Source organism: Rhinolophus sinicus, chromosome 9 (assembly GCF_057876585.1).
Source record: "Rhinolophus sinicus isolate RSI-liver-muscle chromosome 9, RSI-T2T, whole genome shotgun sequence".
Taxonomy (NCBI): Eukaryota; Metazoa; Chordata; class Mammalia; order Chiroptera; family Rhinolophidae; genus Rhinolophus; species Rhinolophus sinicus.
In genome coordinates this window covers 14,511,727-14,528,592 of record NC_142509.1, presented here as the reverse complement: position 1 = coordinate 14,528,592, position 16,866 = coordinate 14,511,727, and the positions used below count along the sequence as shown (strand labels likewise).

The following is a 16,866-nucleotide window of genomic DNA, read 5'->3' as shown; positions in this document are numbered from 1 at the left end:
TATATAATGAATCTAGAAAAGTACCTGGCACTCATTCACTAGTATGTAGTAAAATTCAGTAATTGAGGTTATGAATTCTTCACTGTTGATTTCCCATCAGATTATTCATTCTGATTAAGTGTTAGAGTCCCCCGTTGATTGCCCGTGGGCTGCTAATTTGTGATGGAATTATTTATGCCCTTATGTAAAGAGAATGGACAGAAGTTTAAATACATCACCCACATTCTTAGCCACACAAATTATGGGCCGTACTATTTATTGCACACTAGAAAAGCATCTTTGAGCCCCCTGACCACAGGTTACAGTGAAGAGCCTGTCTGGTAGCAGATGTAGCATGGAACAGCGTGTCACCCTCAGGCAGAGGTACTGTTTCACCTCTGCTCTCATTTTCCTACTGTGAAAATAGTTACCACTTGGTAGGTAAAAAGAATTGATAATTTTATAAAATACTTTGAAAAATGAGGAACAGAATTTGGCAAATTAAAGTGTGTTTTATGAATCTGCTTCCATGGTTCCATGGTAACAAATCTTTATCTTTATCTGAGCATTGCCCTTTTAGAAAGATGTGCAGAGGAAACCAGGAAGGCGGGGGATCACGTTGAAGAAAAACAGATGTTGCTGATTATCTACTGTCTCGCAGTTACTTGGAGTTTGAATGGGGACTATTGGACCCTTTAAGAACTAGTTCTTGCTCTGATATCGTCTAATGAAATGGTATTGCAGGAATAGGACAGGGAGCAGATACTTTTTATAGCACATTACAGTTCCTTTGCCTTTCAAGTTCCTTTTGTCTCAGAAGCCACTTTGTCATTTAAGTTATAAGCCAACTTCCCACCTGCGGTGGGTATGGCATGTCCTCATTAGTCCTCAGAGATACATACATACATTCAAAATGAGTCCAGGGAAATGAGTTATTTAAATAAACCATATGTTAAGAAATAGGGAGTCTATTTAGAACTGACTAGTGTTTGGTAATTTTTCACAGTTGCAAAATGCAGGTTTTAGATGGTCTTTATTAAGTGCTAAGTATTCTTCCTAGCAAACCTGTAAACAAATTGCTGAGTTATGTAAGGGAATAAACAGGCAGGGGGAAGGTAAGCAGTTTTCTATAACATCCATAGCATAAGCATCCAAATCCATAAGCATCTGTTAAAAGCATCTAGGATTAGAAAAAGAGATGCTAAGCCACATTTAGGGGTGTCTTTTATTAGTTATTTCCGAGTTAGTTTAATGAAAGCACGTGTTGTCTTCTTGCCTGAGGCCTAATTAGAGGGTAATTGGTGCTGTGCTTTATTACCCAGGATTCTTTTAGTTCTCATAGTATCTTACATTTCCTGGCTATGCCCATTTTCTTCATTCTATAAAAATGCCTATTTAGGGGCCGGCCCGGTGGCTCAGGCGGTTAGAGCTCCATGCTCCTAACTCCAAAGGCTGCCGGTTCGATTCCCACATGGGCCAGTGGGCTCTCAACCACAAGGTTGCCAGTTCGACTCGTCGAGTCCCACAAGGGATGGTGGGCTCTGCCCCCTGCAACTAAGATTGAACACGGCACCTTGAGCTGAGCTGCAGCTGAGCTCCCAGACGGCTCAGTTGGTTGGAGCTCGTCCTCTCAACCACAAGGTTGCTGGTTCAACTCCCACAAGGGATGGTGGGCTGCACCCCCTACAACTAACAACGGTAACTGGATCTGGAGCTGAGCTGCGCCCTCCACAACTAAGATTGAAAGGACAACAACTTGTAAAATGTCCTGGAAATATACACTGTTCCCCAATAAAAGTCCTGTTCCCCTTCCCCAATAAAAAAAATAGTAATTTTTTTTTAAATGCCTATTTAGAGAGCTTGTGACATAATAATGCTGAGCACTTGCTGTGTGCTGCGCATTGTGCTAAGCCCCTGGCCTGTGTCATCCTATTTTCCTTATAACCCTGTGAAGTAGAAAATACTTACCCTTACTTTAAGTACAAAGTAGTCTTCAAAAATTTGTTATTACTGTAATTAAGACAAGTGACCTACCAGAACACCTAGCATTAATTTTTCTCTTTCAATTTCTCCCCAGCGTACTAGTAATGTTCGATCCACGTTTTTCAAGGACTGTTTGTATGAAGTATTCGATGACTTGGAGTCAAAGATGGAAGACTCTGGAAAACAGCTACTGCAGTCAGTTCTCCATCTGATGGAAAACGGAGCCCTGGTGTTGACTACAAACTTCGACAATCTCCTGGAGCTGTACGCAGCAGATCAGGGAAAGCAACTTGAATCCCTTGACCTTACTGATGAGAAAAAGGTAAAAAGTATAGGATTAGTCTGTTTTTCAGGCTAGTGGATTGTATCTTCATCAGAAAAACAGTTTTCTAGTTGGTGCCTTGTGAGGTACTGGTATTTATGTAGAGCTAGAAAGGAAGAGTCTTGTCTCTGGCTGTATTTTTGTCTTTTTATTTTTGAATTTTTTGAGATAAAAATCAATATACAGTAATATGCACAGATCTTAAAAATGTTCAGTTCTGTGAGTTTTGACAATTTCACCCAGTTTTAAAGCAACGGTAAAGGAAGTCATTTGAACTGTGAGATCACTTTAACACCCGGTAATACCGGGTGGGTGTAATACTGATTTAGCATTCTCTCTTAGGATATATTCTTTATGTCCACTCCATATAGAGAAAGGTGCCATAAATACTGATTTTCTCTGGAAACGTATGAAAACTACTTCATAATGTCTGGAAGAGCAACTCTCAGGCCAAGTAATAGCTGGGTTGAGGTTAGTGTTCAGTGAAAACATCAGCAGACGTGTTTTTTTATTGTAGCCCATACTATACCCAAGCTGTCTACCGTAATATTGAATTATAGTTGTTGATCTATGTCAACTAACGAGGTGAGGTTTTATTAGCATGGTCATGTGAGTTTGTAATTTGAAATCTAGCACCAATAGGAAATTCTTCAGCTACACCAACATGTATTTAATTGATGAAATACAGTGAAGCCACAAAATGGAAAATGTTGTCATTGCCATAAAAAGATGTCAGAGACATGAGTGGAGCAAAAAGAAAACAAAGCAGGTTGTGAACCACCACCAGGTCTCATTTGTCCTGCTCTATAGTTTGTGTAACTTTCCTCCTAGTTTATTTTCCCAGGAGCCTGTCTCTGTCCAATGTAGAGCCCAACTAAATAGAGTTTGAATAGACCAGAGATTCACCCATTGGTTTTCACTGGCACAGCACTGCCTCTGCCAGAGGAGTGGCTGTGATACCACTCTTGTAATTGTGCTGACCTTGAAGCCAGGTTTTAACCGGAAATCAAATTCAGAGAAATGATGCCACGAAGACTGATTTTCTCTGGCTAAAATGTTTTCCACCCACTACCCCCATGCGTTGTACGGCCAGCTCCTCCTTCACCTAGTAAATCTCAAATATCACCTCCTCTGAGAGGCCTTCTCTGATCATCCTATTTAAGAAGGGACCCACCCTTACATTTGTTTTTTGTCCATTTCCTTCATAGCACTACTATAACTTTCAATGTTTACCTTGGTTTGTTTGTTTTCTGGCTCTTTGGCCCACTGGAATAGCAACTCCATCTGGACAGGTACCATGTCAGCTTTTCTTACCCTAATGTCTAAGATGGTACCTGGCGCATAGTAGATGCTCAGTAAATGTTTTTTGAAGTAATAAATGATTGAATGAAATTCAGACATTAATGGCTAGACACAGTGTCCATGCTATCTCTGATTGTCTCCAAAGATCCTGACTAGCATCTGAAACATCAGGCCTCTTCAAAGTTAAGGGTACCTGTCAGACTTGACATTTTCCTTCTCACTTTCATCCTGGAGCTTCAAGATTTGCTTTGCCCTTTTAGTACACATTAGGGGCGATACCAAAGTCTAGTTGTTAGAACCATTGACTGGTAGTCAGAATGGGGCCTAGTAATATGCAAATTCTAAATCTCTGTGCCTCTTGACTATTTTTCCTAATTCACACCTTATTTCTGTAGAATGTTATAAGAATAAATGCATACTGTCTTGAGTCCCTGGGAAAATGGAACCACGGAATCCAGGTGGCTGTTGTTACCATTGTCATCTAAATGATTGTTCTTTATTGGTAGCCTTTTAGGTAACTCAGAGGTGACTGAAGGGGTTCTTTTATTGCTTATTAATTGCTACACAAGAAACTGCCCTGAAATTTTGTGACTTAGTACATTTTATTTGCCCATGATGATGTGAATTAGTGATTTGATCTGGGCTCAGCAGGCAGTTCTTCTGTTGGTTTTGTGATTCCCCACGTGCCTGCAATCATCTGCTGGCCTGACTACAGCCGGGTGGTACAAGATGGCCTCGCTTCTTTTTCTTTGTTGGTACAGGCAGTTGGCTGGACCCTGCATTTCTAGCAGGCTAGCCCAGGCTTATTCATATGGTAGCTGAGTTCCAAAAGCAGCAAAAGAGAAATAAGACTCGTGCCCACATTTTCCAAGCTTCTGCTTGTGTCATGTTTTTTAATGCCCCATTGGCGAAAGCAAGCCACATGGCCAAGCCTGGAGTAAGTGTGAAAAAGGACTTCACAAAGGCCTGGGTACAAGGAGTCTTGCTATCTTGGGGATCATTACTAAATAGTCATCTGTAACAGTCATCCATCTCTCTCATGTATGTCACCAGTGGAAAGAGCCCCTACCGTTCCTGCAGATGATGACAAATTCTAATTTTTGATTGTTACTTTCAAAGAGAAATCACCAGACTTGCTGCCATCAGTCCTAACAGTCATGCCTGAAATGGAAACTAAGGCCACTTCAGGTTTTGCTTTCTTGCTCTGTGGTATCATAAAGCTGGAGTTATGTCTAGTGTTGCTCACGGGGACCTTGAAGCAAGTGCTCAGCCATTCCAGCCTGGCTGAGCTCTCTCTGTGTTGTGCAGGTCCTAGAGTGGGCTCAGGAAAAGCGGAAGCTGAGCGTGTTACACATCCATGGGGTGTACACCAACCCAAGTGGCATTGTCCTTCATCCCGCTGGGTATCAGAATGTGCTCAGGAACACTGAAGTTATGGTGAGTGGTGCTCATCTTGTGGGTCTTGGGAAAGCCTTGCTGAGAAGCCTGTAAATGTACCATTGGTCTTCGAGGGATAACATTTTATTTTCGTTAATTAAAAACTGGAAGGTCAGACATTCTTTCCTGTGTTTCTCAGCTTGTGGGTGTGCATGCCATCTTAGCAAAAGTACTCTTAGGTATCGAGCTATAGGGTTTTCCTTTGTTGATTGACAGCCAGCGGGTGGCACTGTCATTGCCATCATCTTCACATGCAAAGAATACAGTATTGCCCCTTTTCATTGTTTGGTTCATCATAGTATTAGTAACCCTCTCTATGCCAACAATAATTTATGTAGCTTTTTATTGACCAATCAGTGCTAGAACATACATTCTAAAGAGATTGTGTGTAAATGGAGATGGGTTTATATTGAATTACTGCACTTATTCAAACTTATTGCTGAGTGGAAAAAATGTTTTTGACAGTTGGATTGAGTGATAAAATGAAGGTCTTCTTCATTGTGAAAAAGCTTGTTGATCTTTAAGGATGCAAGTTTTAGACTTGCTCACACATACATGTGCAAACCAAAAACATTCCCTGGCCAGTGGCGTGGGGGAAATGGTCCCCAACTCTGAAAACAGTATATATACTGGCTGTCAGTTATTCTTTCCTTGACCTCCATCACTGACAGAATGATCCCTTAAGCAAAATCATTTCTAATGTTTTTATATTTATGTATATGTATAGATACATACAAATTCATATTGATATTCTAAGTATCAGACTTCCTTTGGGAAAAAAATCTGGTGATGAAATTATCTTCAGTGATCATGGTTCAGTTTATAAGGCAAAAAAAAAAGGCAAATATGGTCTAGAAAATGGAGAGTGAGATATATTGATAAGACCTCCTCATTGCTTTATGGTCTCTGGGCACGTAGATCTAAAAAATAAACTACAAAGTCAGTAGACCAGTGCCAACTCAGTGAAACCCTGAATAGAGCCTATAGGAGAATGCCAGGTAAAAATCAATTTTAGACCCACCAAGTTACAGTAATCAACAATAAGATCAGATGTGGGGACTTAACTGCCCTCTTAAATCTTGGTTAAATGGTCGCCAATCTGCTAAAAGTAGCAGTTATGATGACCCTGTTGACTTTTTTTACTTCAGACATGCCTTGTGTCTCTTTTCACGATGTCATTAATATGTTGTTTCTTTTCCTGCAAGAGAGAGATTCAGAAACTCTATGAAAACAAATCATTTCTTTTCCTGGGTTGTGGCTGGACTGTGGATGACACCACCTTCCAGGCCCTTTTTCTGGAGGCCGTCAAGCATAAATCTGACTTAGAACATTTCATGCTGGTGCGGCGGGGAGATGTAGATGAGTTCAAGAAGCTTCGAGAAAACATGCTGGACAAAGGGATTAAGGTCATCTCCTATGGAAACGAATATGCTGATCTTCCAGAATATTTCAAGCGACTGACCTGTGAGATCTCCACAAGGGGTAGATCAGGTAAGATGCATTTTGAGACTGAGAGGGATCCAAGAGCTATAGCTCTTCTTTCAGCCTTTTACCAAAATGAGGAATATCATCTTAACCAGATTATGAAGGGAGATTATGGTTAGTCTTCAGGTTAGACTGAAATGCCATTTGGATTGACAGTGGACAAAGGTATATTCCAGCAGTTCAGTATAAATGTAGGAAAAATGAAAAAACAGATTAAGCTTCCCTAGTTAGCAATGGAATGCAATTAGGATTTAGATTTCAAAATAGAAAAGAATGGTAACTGGGTTTTGGCTAAGGCTGAGGAAAGAAATATATTCATGTTGGAATATGTTCAAAATTTAAAAACCTTTGACCTAGAAAGCCCATTTGATACAATTTATTATTGGAGAAATTTCTCCTAAAGAGATAACTGGACAGTTGCACAAAGATAAATAGGTGTGGGAAGTAATCAGTGTTGTATATAATGGCAGAAAATTAGAAGCAACTTAAATTGTTGTTACAAAATTCTATAAATACACCATTTATTTGATAAATGACAATGAAGCCATAAAAGGGAGTATGTTTTTCTTGTCTAAAAAGATGTCAGAGACATGATACTGTGGATGAAGAAATGAAAAAAGCAGGTTGCAAAACAACACCATGGTCAGTCCCATTCATCCAAAATTATAGATTATTGTTTTCGTATGTATAGAAAAATACCTGCAATAATGTTTACTAAATTAATTATGGTTATCGTTATGCTGTAGGATTTAAGGGTTTTTTAAATGTTTTGTTTCTATGTTAGCATTTCCTACAGTGATTATGCATTTTCTTTATAAAAATAAAAAAAACTCTTAAAAATACTGTTTGGAAACTGTTACCGTAGTATGAAATCAGAGGTTCTTCCATTTTACCTCTAGGTTCTAACAAGACAGTCAAATGGGGGGAAAAGGTTCAGTTTATTAATGACTCCAGGCAAGTTCCCAATAATCCTACAAAATGCAAAACTTTGGTATGAGCTGAATTGCAGAGTGCTTTTGGAAACCTTACTTTGAATAAAACCAGGCCCCAGGCAGGGTATGGCTAACCTGACACATCACCCAGTTCCAAAGAAACTTTGTCGTTGTACATAGACTATGTTCTTGAAAAGTTGTATGTTAATATGGATTTTCATTGTCAACCCAAATGCATCTTCTAGGGCCTATCAAAGTACAGGTAATTTAACAGAGAACTTTTTCGAAATCTAATAATCATTCCCAGCAGTCTTTTATGAATCAGATTGCTTTGAGTACAATTCTCTGTAATGAGAAATCCCACAAACTCTTACCATCACCATAACTGAATACCGAAAAGCATGTCTTCCCTTTCTCCAGAAGACAAACCTTTTGGTTTTTCTCGTTTGTGATAAATATTTGCTGTTCTTTCTTGGGGATGTGTTTCCTGCTGTTCTGCAGTGTTTGATATCTGCTGTTCACCCACACTTAGGACTTTCAGCCTTCCTACCAGGCACGTTGTTTTCATTCAAGAAGAGGCACAGACCCCAAGCTCTACGTTTTATCTACATTCTGAGATCTTCTACCCAGGGAAAATGCTAAAATTAAAAATAGCAACAAAATCCCTCTGGACAGCTCTTCCTATTACACTAAATCTTAACAGAAAGCATCTGAGGTATTGTAGAGTGGCACAAATTCTTTTATTAGATCTGTAGCTTTCCTACCAGGGTGGCTTTCTCCAAAGTTATCACTAATTAGGTATTTTGAATTTTTAAAAAACAAGGATTTTCATTATGGCCAGGAGGCTTTATTAGTATGGTCAGCTGAGTTTATGATTTGAAATCTAGTAGAGCAATTTTGGGTTAAAAACATTGTTTCATTTTAAGACAAGTCAAATTTATCTGCTATCCTTGGTTATGTTTTCAGTCTCTTACACTGATAACAAGGTAAGAGGTCTTCGGTGTTTTGTTTAACACTGAGCATTTGCTATGTACCTGGCATTGTGCTTTGTACTCACTTCTGCATAATAAAAATTACTTGGGTTCAAAAGAGTCTGTAGGATCTAGTACATTTATTTCAGGAAAATCAAGTAATGAGGAAAAGAAAAATAATTCTAATTCATTACCATAATACAAGCAGTTATTTTGGTATATTTCCGATTAACAATTTTTCCCTAGTCATTTTTCATAGTTGTAAACAGATATACATATACAGTCTTGGTACTCTATTCGGTGGTACATCATACAATTTCCCACATGGCTGCAGTTTCAATAATGGTTATTTTTAATGACTTACAATCTAGTGTGGATGTTATAGTTTGCCTAATTATTTCCCTATGTTAGGCAATTTCAAATATTTTCTAGTTTTTTTCTATTGTAAGAACTGTTGCAATGAATGATATCTTCATCCCTAGTTTTCCCTTTTGCCAGTAATTTCCTTAGGATAAGTTCTCAGTATAGTTACTAAATCAGAGGGCATGGACATTTTAGAAGTTGATTAAGTATTGCTAAAGTGCTTTCCAAGAAGAAATACCAATTTGTATGTTTGAATGCTCTCTCTTTCATTTATTTACATTCTAATTGGCCGTATTTCCTTCCATGTGTTCAGTTTTATACTTTTTCCTACACCATTATCTACCCGTGCTGTTCAATAGAACTTTCTGTGGTCATAGAAATATTCTATCTTTGCTGAGCAGTACTGTAACCACAAGCCACATGTGGCTATTGAGTATTTGAAATTAGTGTGACAGAGGAACAGAATTTTTAATGTACTGTAAAACTCAACAGCCACAGGTGGCTAATGGCATGCTGTTGGCCAGCACAGATCTAACCCATTTTACATTGTGGGAGTACCTGCTACTTTGCACTCTTCTGCTTGGTTGAAGTTGCTCACTTGCATGCTGCTCCCCATCTCTGGTCAGACTGATTTCTTTTCCCTAAACTTGGCCTTCAGGACTACAGACAGCAGACGCACTTTGCCCATGTAAAATGTTTTGTTTATAATCAATGTTAGTGCCCTCAAGGACCTTATTGTTCCTGTTATTTCATACAACTGTCTGAAGACTAATCGTTTCCTTTCACCACCTTGTGTTCTCCATGTAATCAATACTAAATAATGCCAGTCTTAGTTGGAACATGTGCTTTTATCTCCCTTTGATTGGTTGGTTTTCTTTCTACTATTAATAGTTTTGGCTTTTCAGTCTAACATCTGATACTAATGTACATTCTATTAGCAGGGATGGTGAGAGAAGGTCAACTAAATGGCTCATCTGCAGCACACAGTGAAATAAGAGGTATACTATTTCCTGTTCTACTGTTTGTGAATTTGTCAGCAGAAAATGTGTTCCTAGGACTTAATTAAGACCTTGGAGAATAATGACTTAACTCTCCTACCTAAGAAGGAGTCTGTATTTTCTGATCAAGTCTATTCCAAGATTCCTAGCGTCTTAGTCTTGTCTTCTGAAGGGTTAAGCTTGACTTACGTATTTGCAGCTTTACATGTGTAAACTTGTTTGGTGAAACTTCCTTTTATTCTCTACCTTTTCTCTCCACAGACGGCAGCACATGAGAGGGCGAGAGAAGTCACCACCATTAGACCAAGCTGTGAGGCCCTACGGTGGACAGTGTTTAACAACAAACTTACAAGAACCCAACACAACTCCTAGGAAGAACTAAAACCTAGAGGTTGAAGGTTGGGGGTAGAGAGGGGTTGGAACGTTCCAACTTAATCCTTCATGCCAGCTGGTTCTTGACCTTATGCGGCCTATTCCAGTTTAATACCAAGTGACAGCGGGACCCAGATGCTGCCCCTTCCCCACCCCCGGGCTGGACACGCCTGTGTCCACAGAGCAGGCCCGTGTGAAAGCCACTGACAGCCTGCAGCTTTGCATGAAGGACTTGGGCTCTAGATGCCATGGCATTGCCTTGGCCCTTGTTGCAGTTTTGTACTCTCTATTTGGTTTTTTAATTAAGCTTAACGGCTTTTTTAAAACAAGACTTGAAGCTCTAGTTTTCTAGGTCTTTTACAGTGTACAGTATTTTACATACCTGAGCTGTATTAAAAGCCTGTTCGTTTACTTCCCAGAGCACTGGTTCTACTTTTAGAATCACTTTAGAAAACATCTAATCATAACAAGCCTAATTTTGTAACTCAACTTAAATCTTAAGTTCTGTTCTTTTACCTAGGGGAGGGGAGGTCTTATTCTCAGGACAGCCGTTTATTTTTACCAGATTCCTCAGAGCATTATAAATTCCTACTGTCTGTTTCCCTCCTTAAACCCTAGTTAGTGTGATGTGGGATTTTAGTTTCGAATCTTCTATAAAGTAACTCCAAGACTAAAAGGCAATTTATTTATGAAATTTATTCTTATATAAATTACGTATTTCTCTGGGCAGACAGCCTTCACCTTATTGCACTAAGAGCACATCTGTAATACCAGCTACAGGACAAGTCCCAACGAGAGGTTTGTGTTCATCAGTGTAGCACTTGTCCACCAGGCACTGTAGGGAGGAGGCGGAAAAGCCAGGCTCTGCCCAGGGTGGAAAACAGGGAGCGGGCAACATGATACCCTTCTGACAGGTGGTTTTCTCCCAAGAAGGAGAACATGCAAAGCTTCCATCTGGGTTTCAGGTTTGGGGAGAGCTGAAAGGCTGAGAAGCCCGATGCAGCACTGCAGCTCAGCTCCCCTTCTTTCTGAGGGAAGCGGGGCTCATCTTTCGCTCATTTGTAACAAATCACTCTGGCCTAGTTGATGCTTTGGGGAAACAACAGGGATAAGGGTCATCATCAGAATTAGCAGCAATTAAGAATAGGCCGTACACTGCCACAGTGTGGTTGGTGGGTGTCATCCGGGCCCAGGAACCTGAAGCCATGTAGCCTAGGGAGAGGTGCCACTCAAGACCCAGTGCTGGGGCTTCAAAATCCTCATTATGCTCAGACATCCCTATGACCACACTTAAATTAGCCAAGTTCTGGTGTTGGATCTTCCAACCATTGGTCAGATCTGTAATGAGACTGAGTCTGGAGGCAGAGTGAAGGGGATGCCTGAGTAGGAAGCCGGTGGGGTGGAGGGGTACCACGGCGGGGGAGGGGGGGGGATGAATTGGGCAGTGACTGTAACATGATTAGGCTCTCCTTGCAGATGGAGGCGGGCTCCATAGGAAGTGGGGTGAGGAGGAGCTGCACACCCTAGGCGCTCCCCGCGCTCTGCCTTTGTACTACACTGAAGACAAGCTGCTCACACTCTAAAGCACATTCTTGATACAGAAACAGGGGCTTTGGGGGAAGCAGTGATTTGGTATTGGGCAAGAGCCGTGTTAAGCCTTCATGAGGGCAGCCACCACAGCCTTGGCGTTGAGACTGCGTAGGTCGCAGTAGGTCTGACCAGTGCCCACAAACACAATGGGTTTGCTTGTGATGTAGGTCATAGAAATAGCAGCTCCCACCTGAAGTAGAGAAAGGGGTATCCAATCAACTCAAGGCCCCTTCTTTTCATTCCCTCAGTAACAGGAAGCTTTGCAGCCACTGTAGCTTCAGGTCCCTTGTGAAGGATGGCCCCCTCCACCCCCATCACACTGTGTCCTATGTCATTCATATTTACCTTGTCATCAATGGTATCAAATTTGGTAAGGACAATGCCATCAATGAGCCGAGGTGTCTGAGCCATAGAATGGTCAGCCAAGGCTCTGTTGAACTTGACCTGGAAAGGAGAAATGGGATGTAAGTATAAGAAGTATTGGCCCAAGCTGGGGTTGGAAAAGAACTCGGCCCTCGCCCTCACCAGCTGATCCACGGCCTCATTGCCTACTAAGGCCTCCCCCACAAACAGCACCAAGTCGGGCGTGTTGACAGTGATGAGCTTGGCCAGGGCCGTCATCAGAGGCGCATTGTCTTGCATGCGGCCAGCTGTATCCACCAGCACCACGTCAAAGCCTTGATTACGTGCTAGAGAGGGGAGAAAAGTGATCAACTCAAAACATGCTTATTTCCAGCTTCCTCTCAAGCAGTCCCAGCCTGGCTATATTAAAAGACTGTCTGTTTACTTTCTTGGGCTCTGGATCTGGTTACAAGGTAGTATGAGAAAAACAATCTATGCTTGGCCAATAAGCATATTCAGGAAGAGGATGGCAATTCGGTGAAGATAACCAAATAGGTTTCTTCAGTTGTGATACACCTATTACGCAGAGCAATGCATGGTAAGTCCCTACTCCTGACTTGTTACTGAGAGTAAGGTGGTAGTAGGTAACCCTACTACCTCAGATTTTAAGGGAACCCAAGGAGGAAAGGGGCCAGACAAGCTCCCACACTTTCTGTGCACTGTACCAAAGGCAATAGCTTCCATGGCGATACCAGCAGCATCCTTGCCATAGCCCTTTTCAAACAACTGCACCATGGTGCGGCCACCGTGATTCTCGGGGGGGTGTAGAGCACTCAAACGTCGAGTGTGTGTACGCAGCTGCTCCACAGCCCCGGCACGAAATGTGTCACAGGCAGCAATGAGAACACTGAAGCCATTCTCTAATAGCCAGAAGGAAATCTGTTCAAGAGAAGCAAAGGAAACTGTCACCTAGAACCAGAGTTGCCAAGACGGGAGAGAATAAAGAAATGTCAGAGACAGATGGGGAACTGTACTGACCTTGGCAAGATTAGTAGACTTCCCCACGCCGTTAACCCCACAGAAGGTGACCACATAAGGGCGCTGATGACGCTGGGCATCCATGATATCCCGGAGCATGTCTACACGACGCTGTGGCTGCAGAATCTGCACCAGGGATTCTTGCAGAGCTTGCTTTACTGTGGAAGTCACCGCTGATAGGGGAAAGAGGAGCATCCATGAAACCCAAGGAATGTACCCCAAGAACACCCAACCCTTTTCTGAACTAGGGGACTAGGATCTCGATATTAGGATCTTGCCCCGGGAATCCACACCGTATCTGATACTGTCCTAAGCACTTTCCAAGTATTAACTCATTTATCTTCCTAATAATTCTTAAAGTCTAAGTTATGTAATAGAAATTTGGAGGTTAAAGAATCGGCCAAAAGTCATGCACCTACTTCAGAATGGAGGTGGATGCACTTAACCTCCTGGAATGTATAATGCCCTAAGCACTTTCTGGTTTAGGAAGATACTCACTGCTGAATGTCCCCATCACCTTCCCTTCCAACTTGTTGGCCACAGATTCACAGAGCTGTACTGCAATGTCTGCTGCCACATTCTTAGCTGAGGAGAGAGGGAGACAGGCATGGTTCAATGTCAACAGTCAACAACCCTTATGGTACTGCTGAGAAACTCTAGGTTGTTCTACTCCATCATTCCTACCCCCTAAACAAGTCTACCTGTTCCTTAGAACTCACCAATGAGATGATCACGCATCTTGTCCAGCACAGATTCCATGTCTTCACGACTCAAGCTCTTGGAACCCACAAGGCCCTTCAGCATCCCAAACATGCCACCCAGAGTCCCCTTGGTAGCACTGCAGGCACAGGAGATTACGGATATACATAAAGCCAGTAGGCAGGAGTCAAGTCTCATCCATTCTGGACCCACACATACCACCCACCCCCTGAAGTTCCCTTACCTAGGTTTGGTGGAGTTTTGAACAGCCCCTTCATCATCTGAGCTGCTGCAGTCCAGATCCTGAAGCTGCCCCCCAGGTCCAGTCCCTCGAATCTGCAGGGGATTGGGAAAGGAAGATGAGATTCGGAATACCAAAGGCTCTGAGGTAAAAGCCCAGGATTTACCATCTACATTGCTCTGTCTCTGGTTTGGGAAGCTCCAAACATAACAAACCCACTCGTGCAAATCAAAGGTACTGCCCTCCTCTTCCTCCCAACTTCTTTTTAATGGTACCTTCACTCTGGCCCGTTGACTCTTACCAAGTTGATGTCCTCCGGTGGGGCAACCTCGGGGGCTCCATTGGTGGTAGGAGGGCTATAATCCAAGTCTTCCTTCTTAGCACAGCCACCCAGTGCCCACACCCGGGGTGCTTTTTTGCCCTTCTCCTTTGGAGCATCTGACTTCGTGGACTTGCTGCAGATGGTTACAGCATAGCGGGTTATGGTGAAAAAGCCAGAGAGGAATCGTGCACCCAAGAGCTAGAGACAAGAACTCCCTTGCCCCTAACATGGATAGAGAACAGTTTTTCTGGGGAAGGTTAGAATGCTCACCTGGACTTGTCCATACCCTTCCCGTGTTTCTGAATGAACTCCTCTCGCTTCCTGCGTATCAGCTCCTCTTTGGAAAGTTCTACCCCATTCTCAGGCCCCACTGGCTTTTCTGCGGGGATTGCTTTGCCAGTAGCCGAAGGGCCATCAAAACCTGCTGGGAGAAAACTCAATGGAGCAGGTGGCCAGATTCCAACAAAAAAAACAATGGAAAAGTCTGCCAAATCCTTAAAGGGGAAACTAGGAGCAAACAACTTGCGGATCACGAGGACTGGGGTTCTGATAGGGTGGCAGGCATTTAGGCGAGGGGGACAAGGAATGACAGGAAAGCACAGAAAACCACTTCAGTCCTTAATACCACATTAACTTTTAATACCTCAGTATATTCAAGGGGCTCAAACTCACCTTCCTTCTTGGCCCCCTTTTTTTTGTTGTTCTTTGCTTTTTCCTTAGGCTTTTCACCCCGTGTCTCAATCATGGACCTCACAGGTTTCTTGGCCTTTTCAGAATCTTCAAATTTCTTCATGGTAGTGGGGGCACGGATCTTACTGCTCTCCTCCGCTTCACTATAGAGAAAGAGAACGGTTCAAGTCCAGAGAAAGGACCCTCACCAAGAGGGCAATTTAGAACCAGGCTGCAAATTTAGAATCGTCTTTCAATACACAATTTACTACCCTTGAACCGCCCTCAGGAAGGGAGCTCATCAAATCATGGAAACTGATTTTGAAAAGGGGAGGCCTCTCACCGAAGGAGCCGCAGAAAATCATTTTGGAAATCGAAAGTGCCATGCAGTAGGCTTAAAGCACTTTGCTGTTGGATCTCTGTGCGGTACTTGTCCCGGAACAGCCGGTGCACATCATCTATCAATTTGTCTACATACGTCAGTGTTAGGATCTTCTGAAAACCAACCTGTTTAGGGGAGAAACAGAGCCAACAGATCTGCTTACAGGCCAGCCCAGAACAGAAAAGCCAACTCAACCCAGGCCTCCGCAGATTGGCTCAGCCACCTGGCAGGTTTCCCCGCCATGAGGGGCAGCCAAGCTCTCTGACTGGGCCCAGGAGCTTCTTCCCTTTACCTCTCACCCTCCTTGGCTTCTCTGTTACTTCATCATATAACACCTTGTGCAATTAATCAGGGTTCTCTTAATCAGAACTATATTGAGAATGTAATGGTCCCTTTAAAATACACCCACTTACCACAAACACCAGCTCAAACTGGTTGTCCAGTTTATACTTGAGTGTGAGCGCCTCATGGGTGAAGGAGTTGCTGCCTCCCCTTTCCTGGAAAGAGAGTATGTCTCAGTTCAGACTATCCCCAGAAAACCCAGACTTGGGCCCCTCCACGATTACCTTTGGGAAAGATGAAGACAGTCTTCCAAAGTCAGACCTGTCCCAGGACAAGAGGATGCTGGGGCCTTGCTCTCTAGCATTTCACCAGGGAGAAAAAGATACCAAGTTGGGGGCCAAAGGGGAAAAGGGGGAGACGGTGGGCAAGACACATGGGAACCAGAAGAGAAGCAGTCATCACATAAACAGGTCTACTGGCAGCTGTACACTATTTACAGTTTGAAAAGAAGTTTTTCCATCCATTATCTCACCCAACCTTGGAAACAACAGGAAAACAAGCTGCCAGGGACGAATGGAGGGAACGATGGGAAGACTCAAGAGGGCTACAACCCCAGACAGGGGAGCGGGAGGGGGCGCCGCGAAGTTGCCGGACGGTCTGACGGGCGGGAGAAAGAAGGGGAGTCCCGGCTGCCAGCGAGCGGTCAGTCCGAGGGGGCGGGCAGGGTGGGAGCGACGCGCGGGACAGGTCGAGGGGGACTACGGACAGGATACGGGGAATGAGCCCGGAGTTCTGACCCAGCGGGGGCGGTACCTGCAGCAGCACGGAACGAATCAACGCGTTAACGGGCCCGGTACAGGAGTCGCTCACGCCCTGGAAGCACCAGAGCACGAGTCCGCCCTTTGAGAAAATGGTGAAGAAGTCGAGCATGGCGGCAGTGGTATAGGAGCCGGGCCGGCGCCGGGAACTGAGGCCGCGACCGCCGCGGCTTCCTGCTGCGCCAAGCGCGGGACACGTCACACCAGCGGCCCCGGAAACCGGCTCATCCGCACTTCCGCTCAGCGCCTCGGGTTCCCCACCGCCGCCCGAAGGCGCTCAGCGCCTACGTAAACCCAGGCTGGCCAATGGCGGGTGGGGGCGGGCCTGGGCGGGGCTCT

The 16,866-nt window shown here is 43.5% G+C and overlaps 2 protein-coding genes across 11 annotated transcripts in view; one reads left to right on the top strand and one right to left on the bottom strand.

The window, feature by feature from the left end:
• The window catches only part of SIRAL1 (SIR2 antiphage like 1), a 47,721-nt gene extending 37,157 nt beyond the window's left edge, over window positions 1-10,564 (top strand). For 2 of the 9 annotated variants that reach the window (XM_074321284.2, XM_088800847.1), the window contains 5 exons: window positions 2,057-2,284; window positions 4,895-5,023; window positions 6,229-6,514; window positions 9,716-9,772; window positions 10,034-10,564. In XM_074321284.2, the coding sequence (XP_074177385.1) occupies window positions 2,057-2,284; window positions 4,895-5,023; window positions 6,229-6,514; window positions 9,716-9,772; window positions 10,034-10,047 (714 nt within the window). In that variant the 3' untranslated portion in view covers window positions 10,048-10,564. Of the gene's footprint in view, window positions 1-2,056; window positions 2,285-4,894; window positions 5,024-6,228; window positions 6,515-9,712 lie in introns of all 9 variants that reach the window. The other 7 variants (XM_074321286.2, XM_088800849.1, XM_019710430.3 and 4 more) reach the window with 5 other exon arrangements.
• SRPRA (SRP receptor subunit alpha) lies at window positions 2,247-16,812 on the bottom strand. Of its 2 annotated transcripts, none has more exons than XM_074321278.2 (14): window positions 16,523-16,778; window positions 15,841-15,924; window positions 15,389-15,552; window positions 15,049-15,209; window positions 14,647-14,797; window positions 14,356-14,509; window positions 14,058-14,149; window positions 13,834-13,952; window positions 13,613-13,699; window positions 13,115-13,287; window positions 12,802-13,015; window positions 12,260-12,423; window positions 12,080-12,178; window positions 2,247-2,270 (listed from the first exon to the last, which is right to left on the bottom strand). In XM_074321278.2, exons 1-14 carry the CDS (start codon window positions 16,637-16,639, stop codon window positions 2,268-2,270), a joined length of 1,782 nt encoding a protein of 593 aa, XP_074177379.2. In that variant the 5' UTR covers window positions 16,640-16,778; the 3' UTR covers window positions 2,247-2,267. The 2 variants fall into 2 exon arrangements, with proteins under 2 accessions (XP_074177379.2, XP_019565985.3); XM_019710426.3 differs by lacking the exon at window positions 2,247-2,270 and adding an exon at window positions 10,821-11,924 and having other exon boundaries at window positions 16,523-16,812.
• Between the last annotated feature and the right edge of the window lie 54 nt (window positions 16,813-16,866).

Coding starts and splice junctions, on each gene's coding strand:
- SRPRA (XM_019710426.3), bottom strand. CDS start 16,639: ATGCTCGACTTCTTCACCATTTTCTCAAAGGGCGGACTCGTGCTCTGG. Junction 13,016..13,114: donor AGTCTACTAATCTTGCCAAG/GTCAGTACAGTT, acceptor TCTCTTGAACAG/ATTTCCTTCTGGCTATTAGA. Junction 12,179..12,259: donor ATGAGGCCGTGGATCAGCTG/GTGAGGGCGAGG, acceptor TCTCCTTTCCAG/GTCAAGTTCAACAGAGCCTT.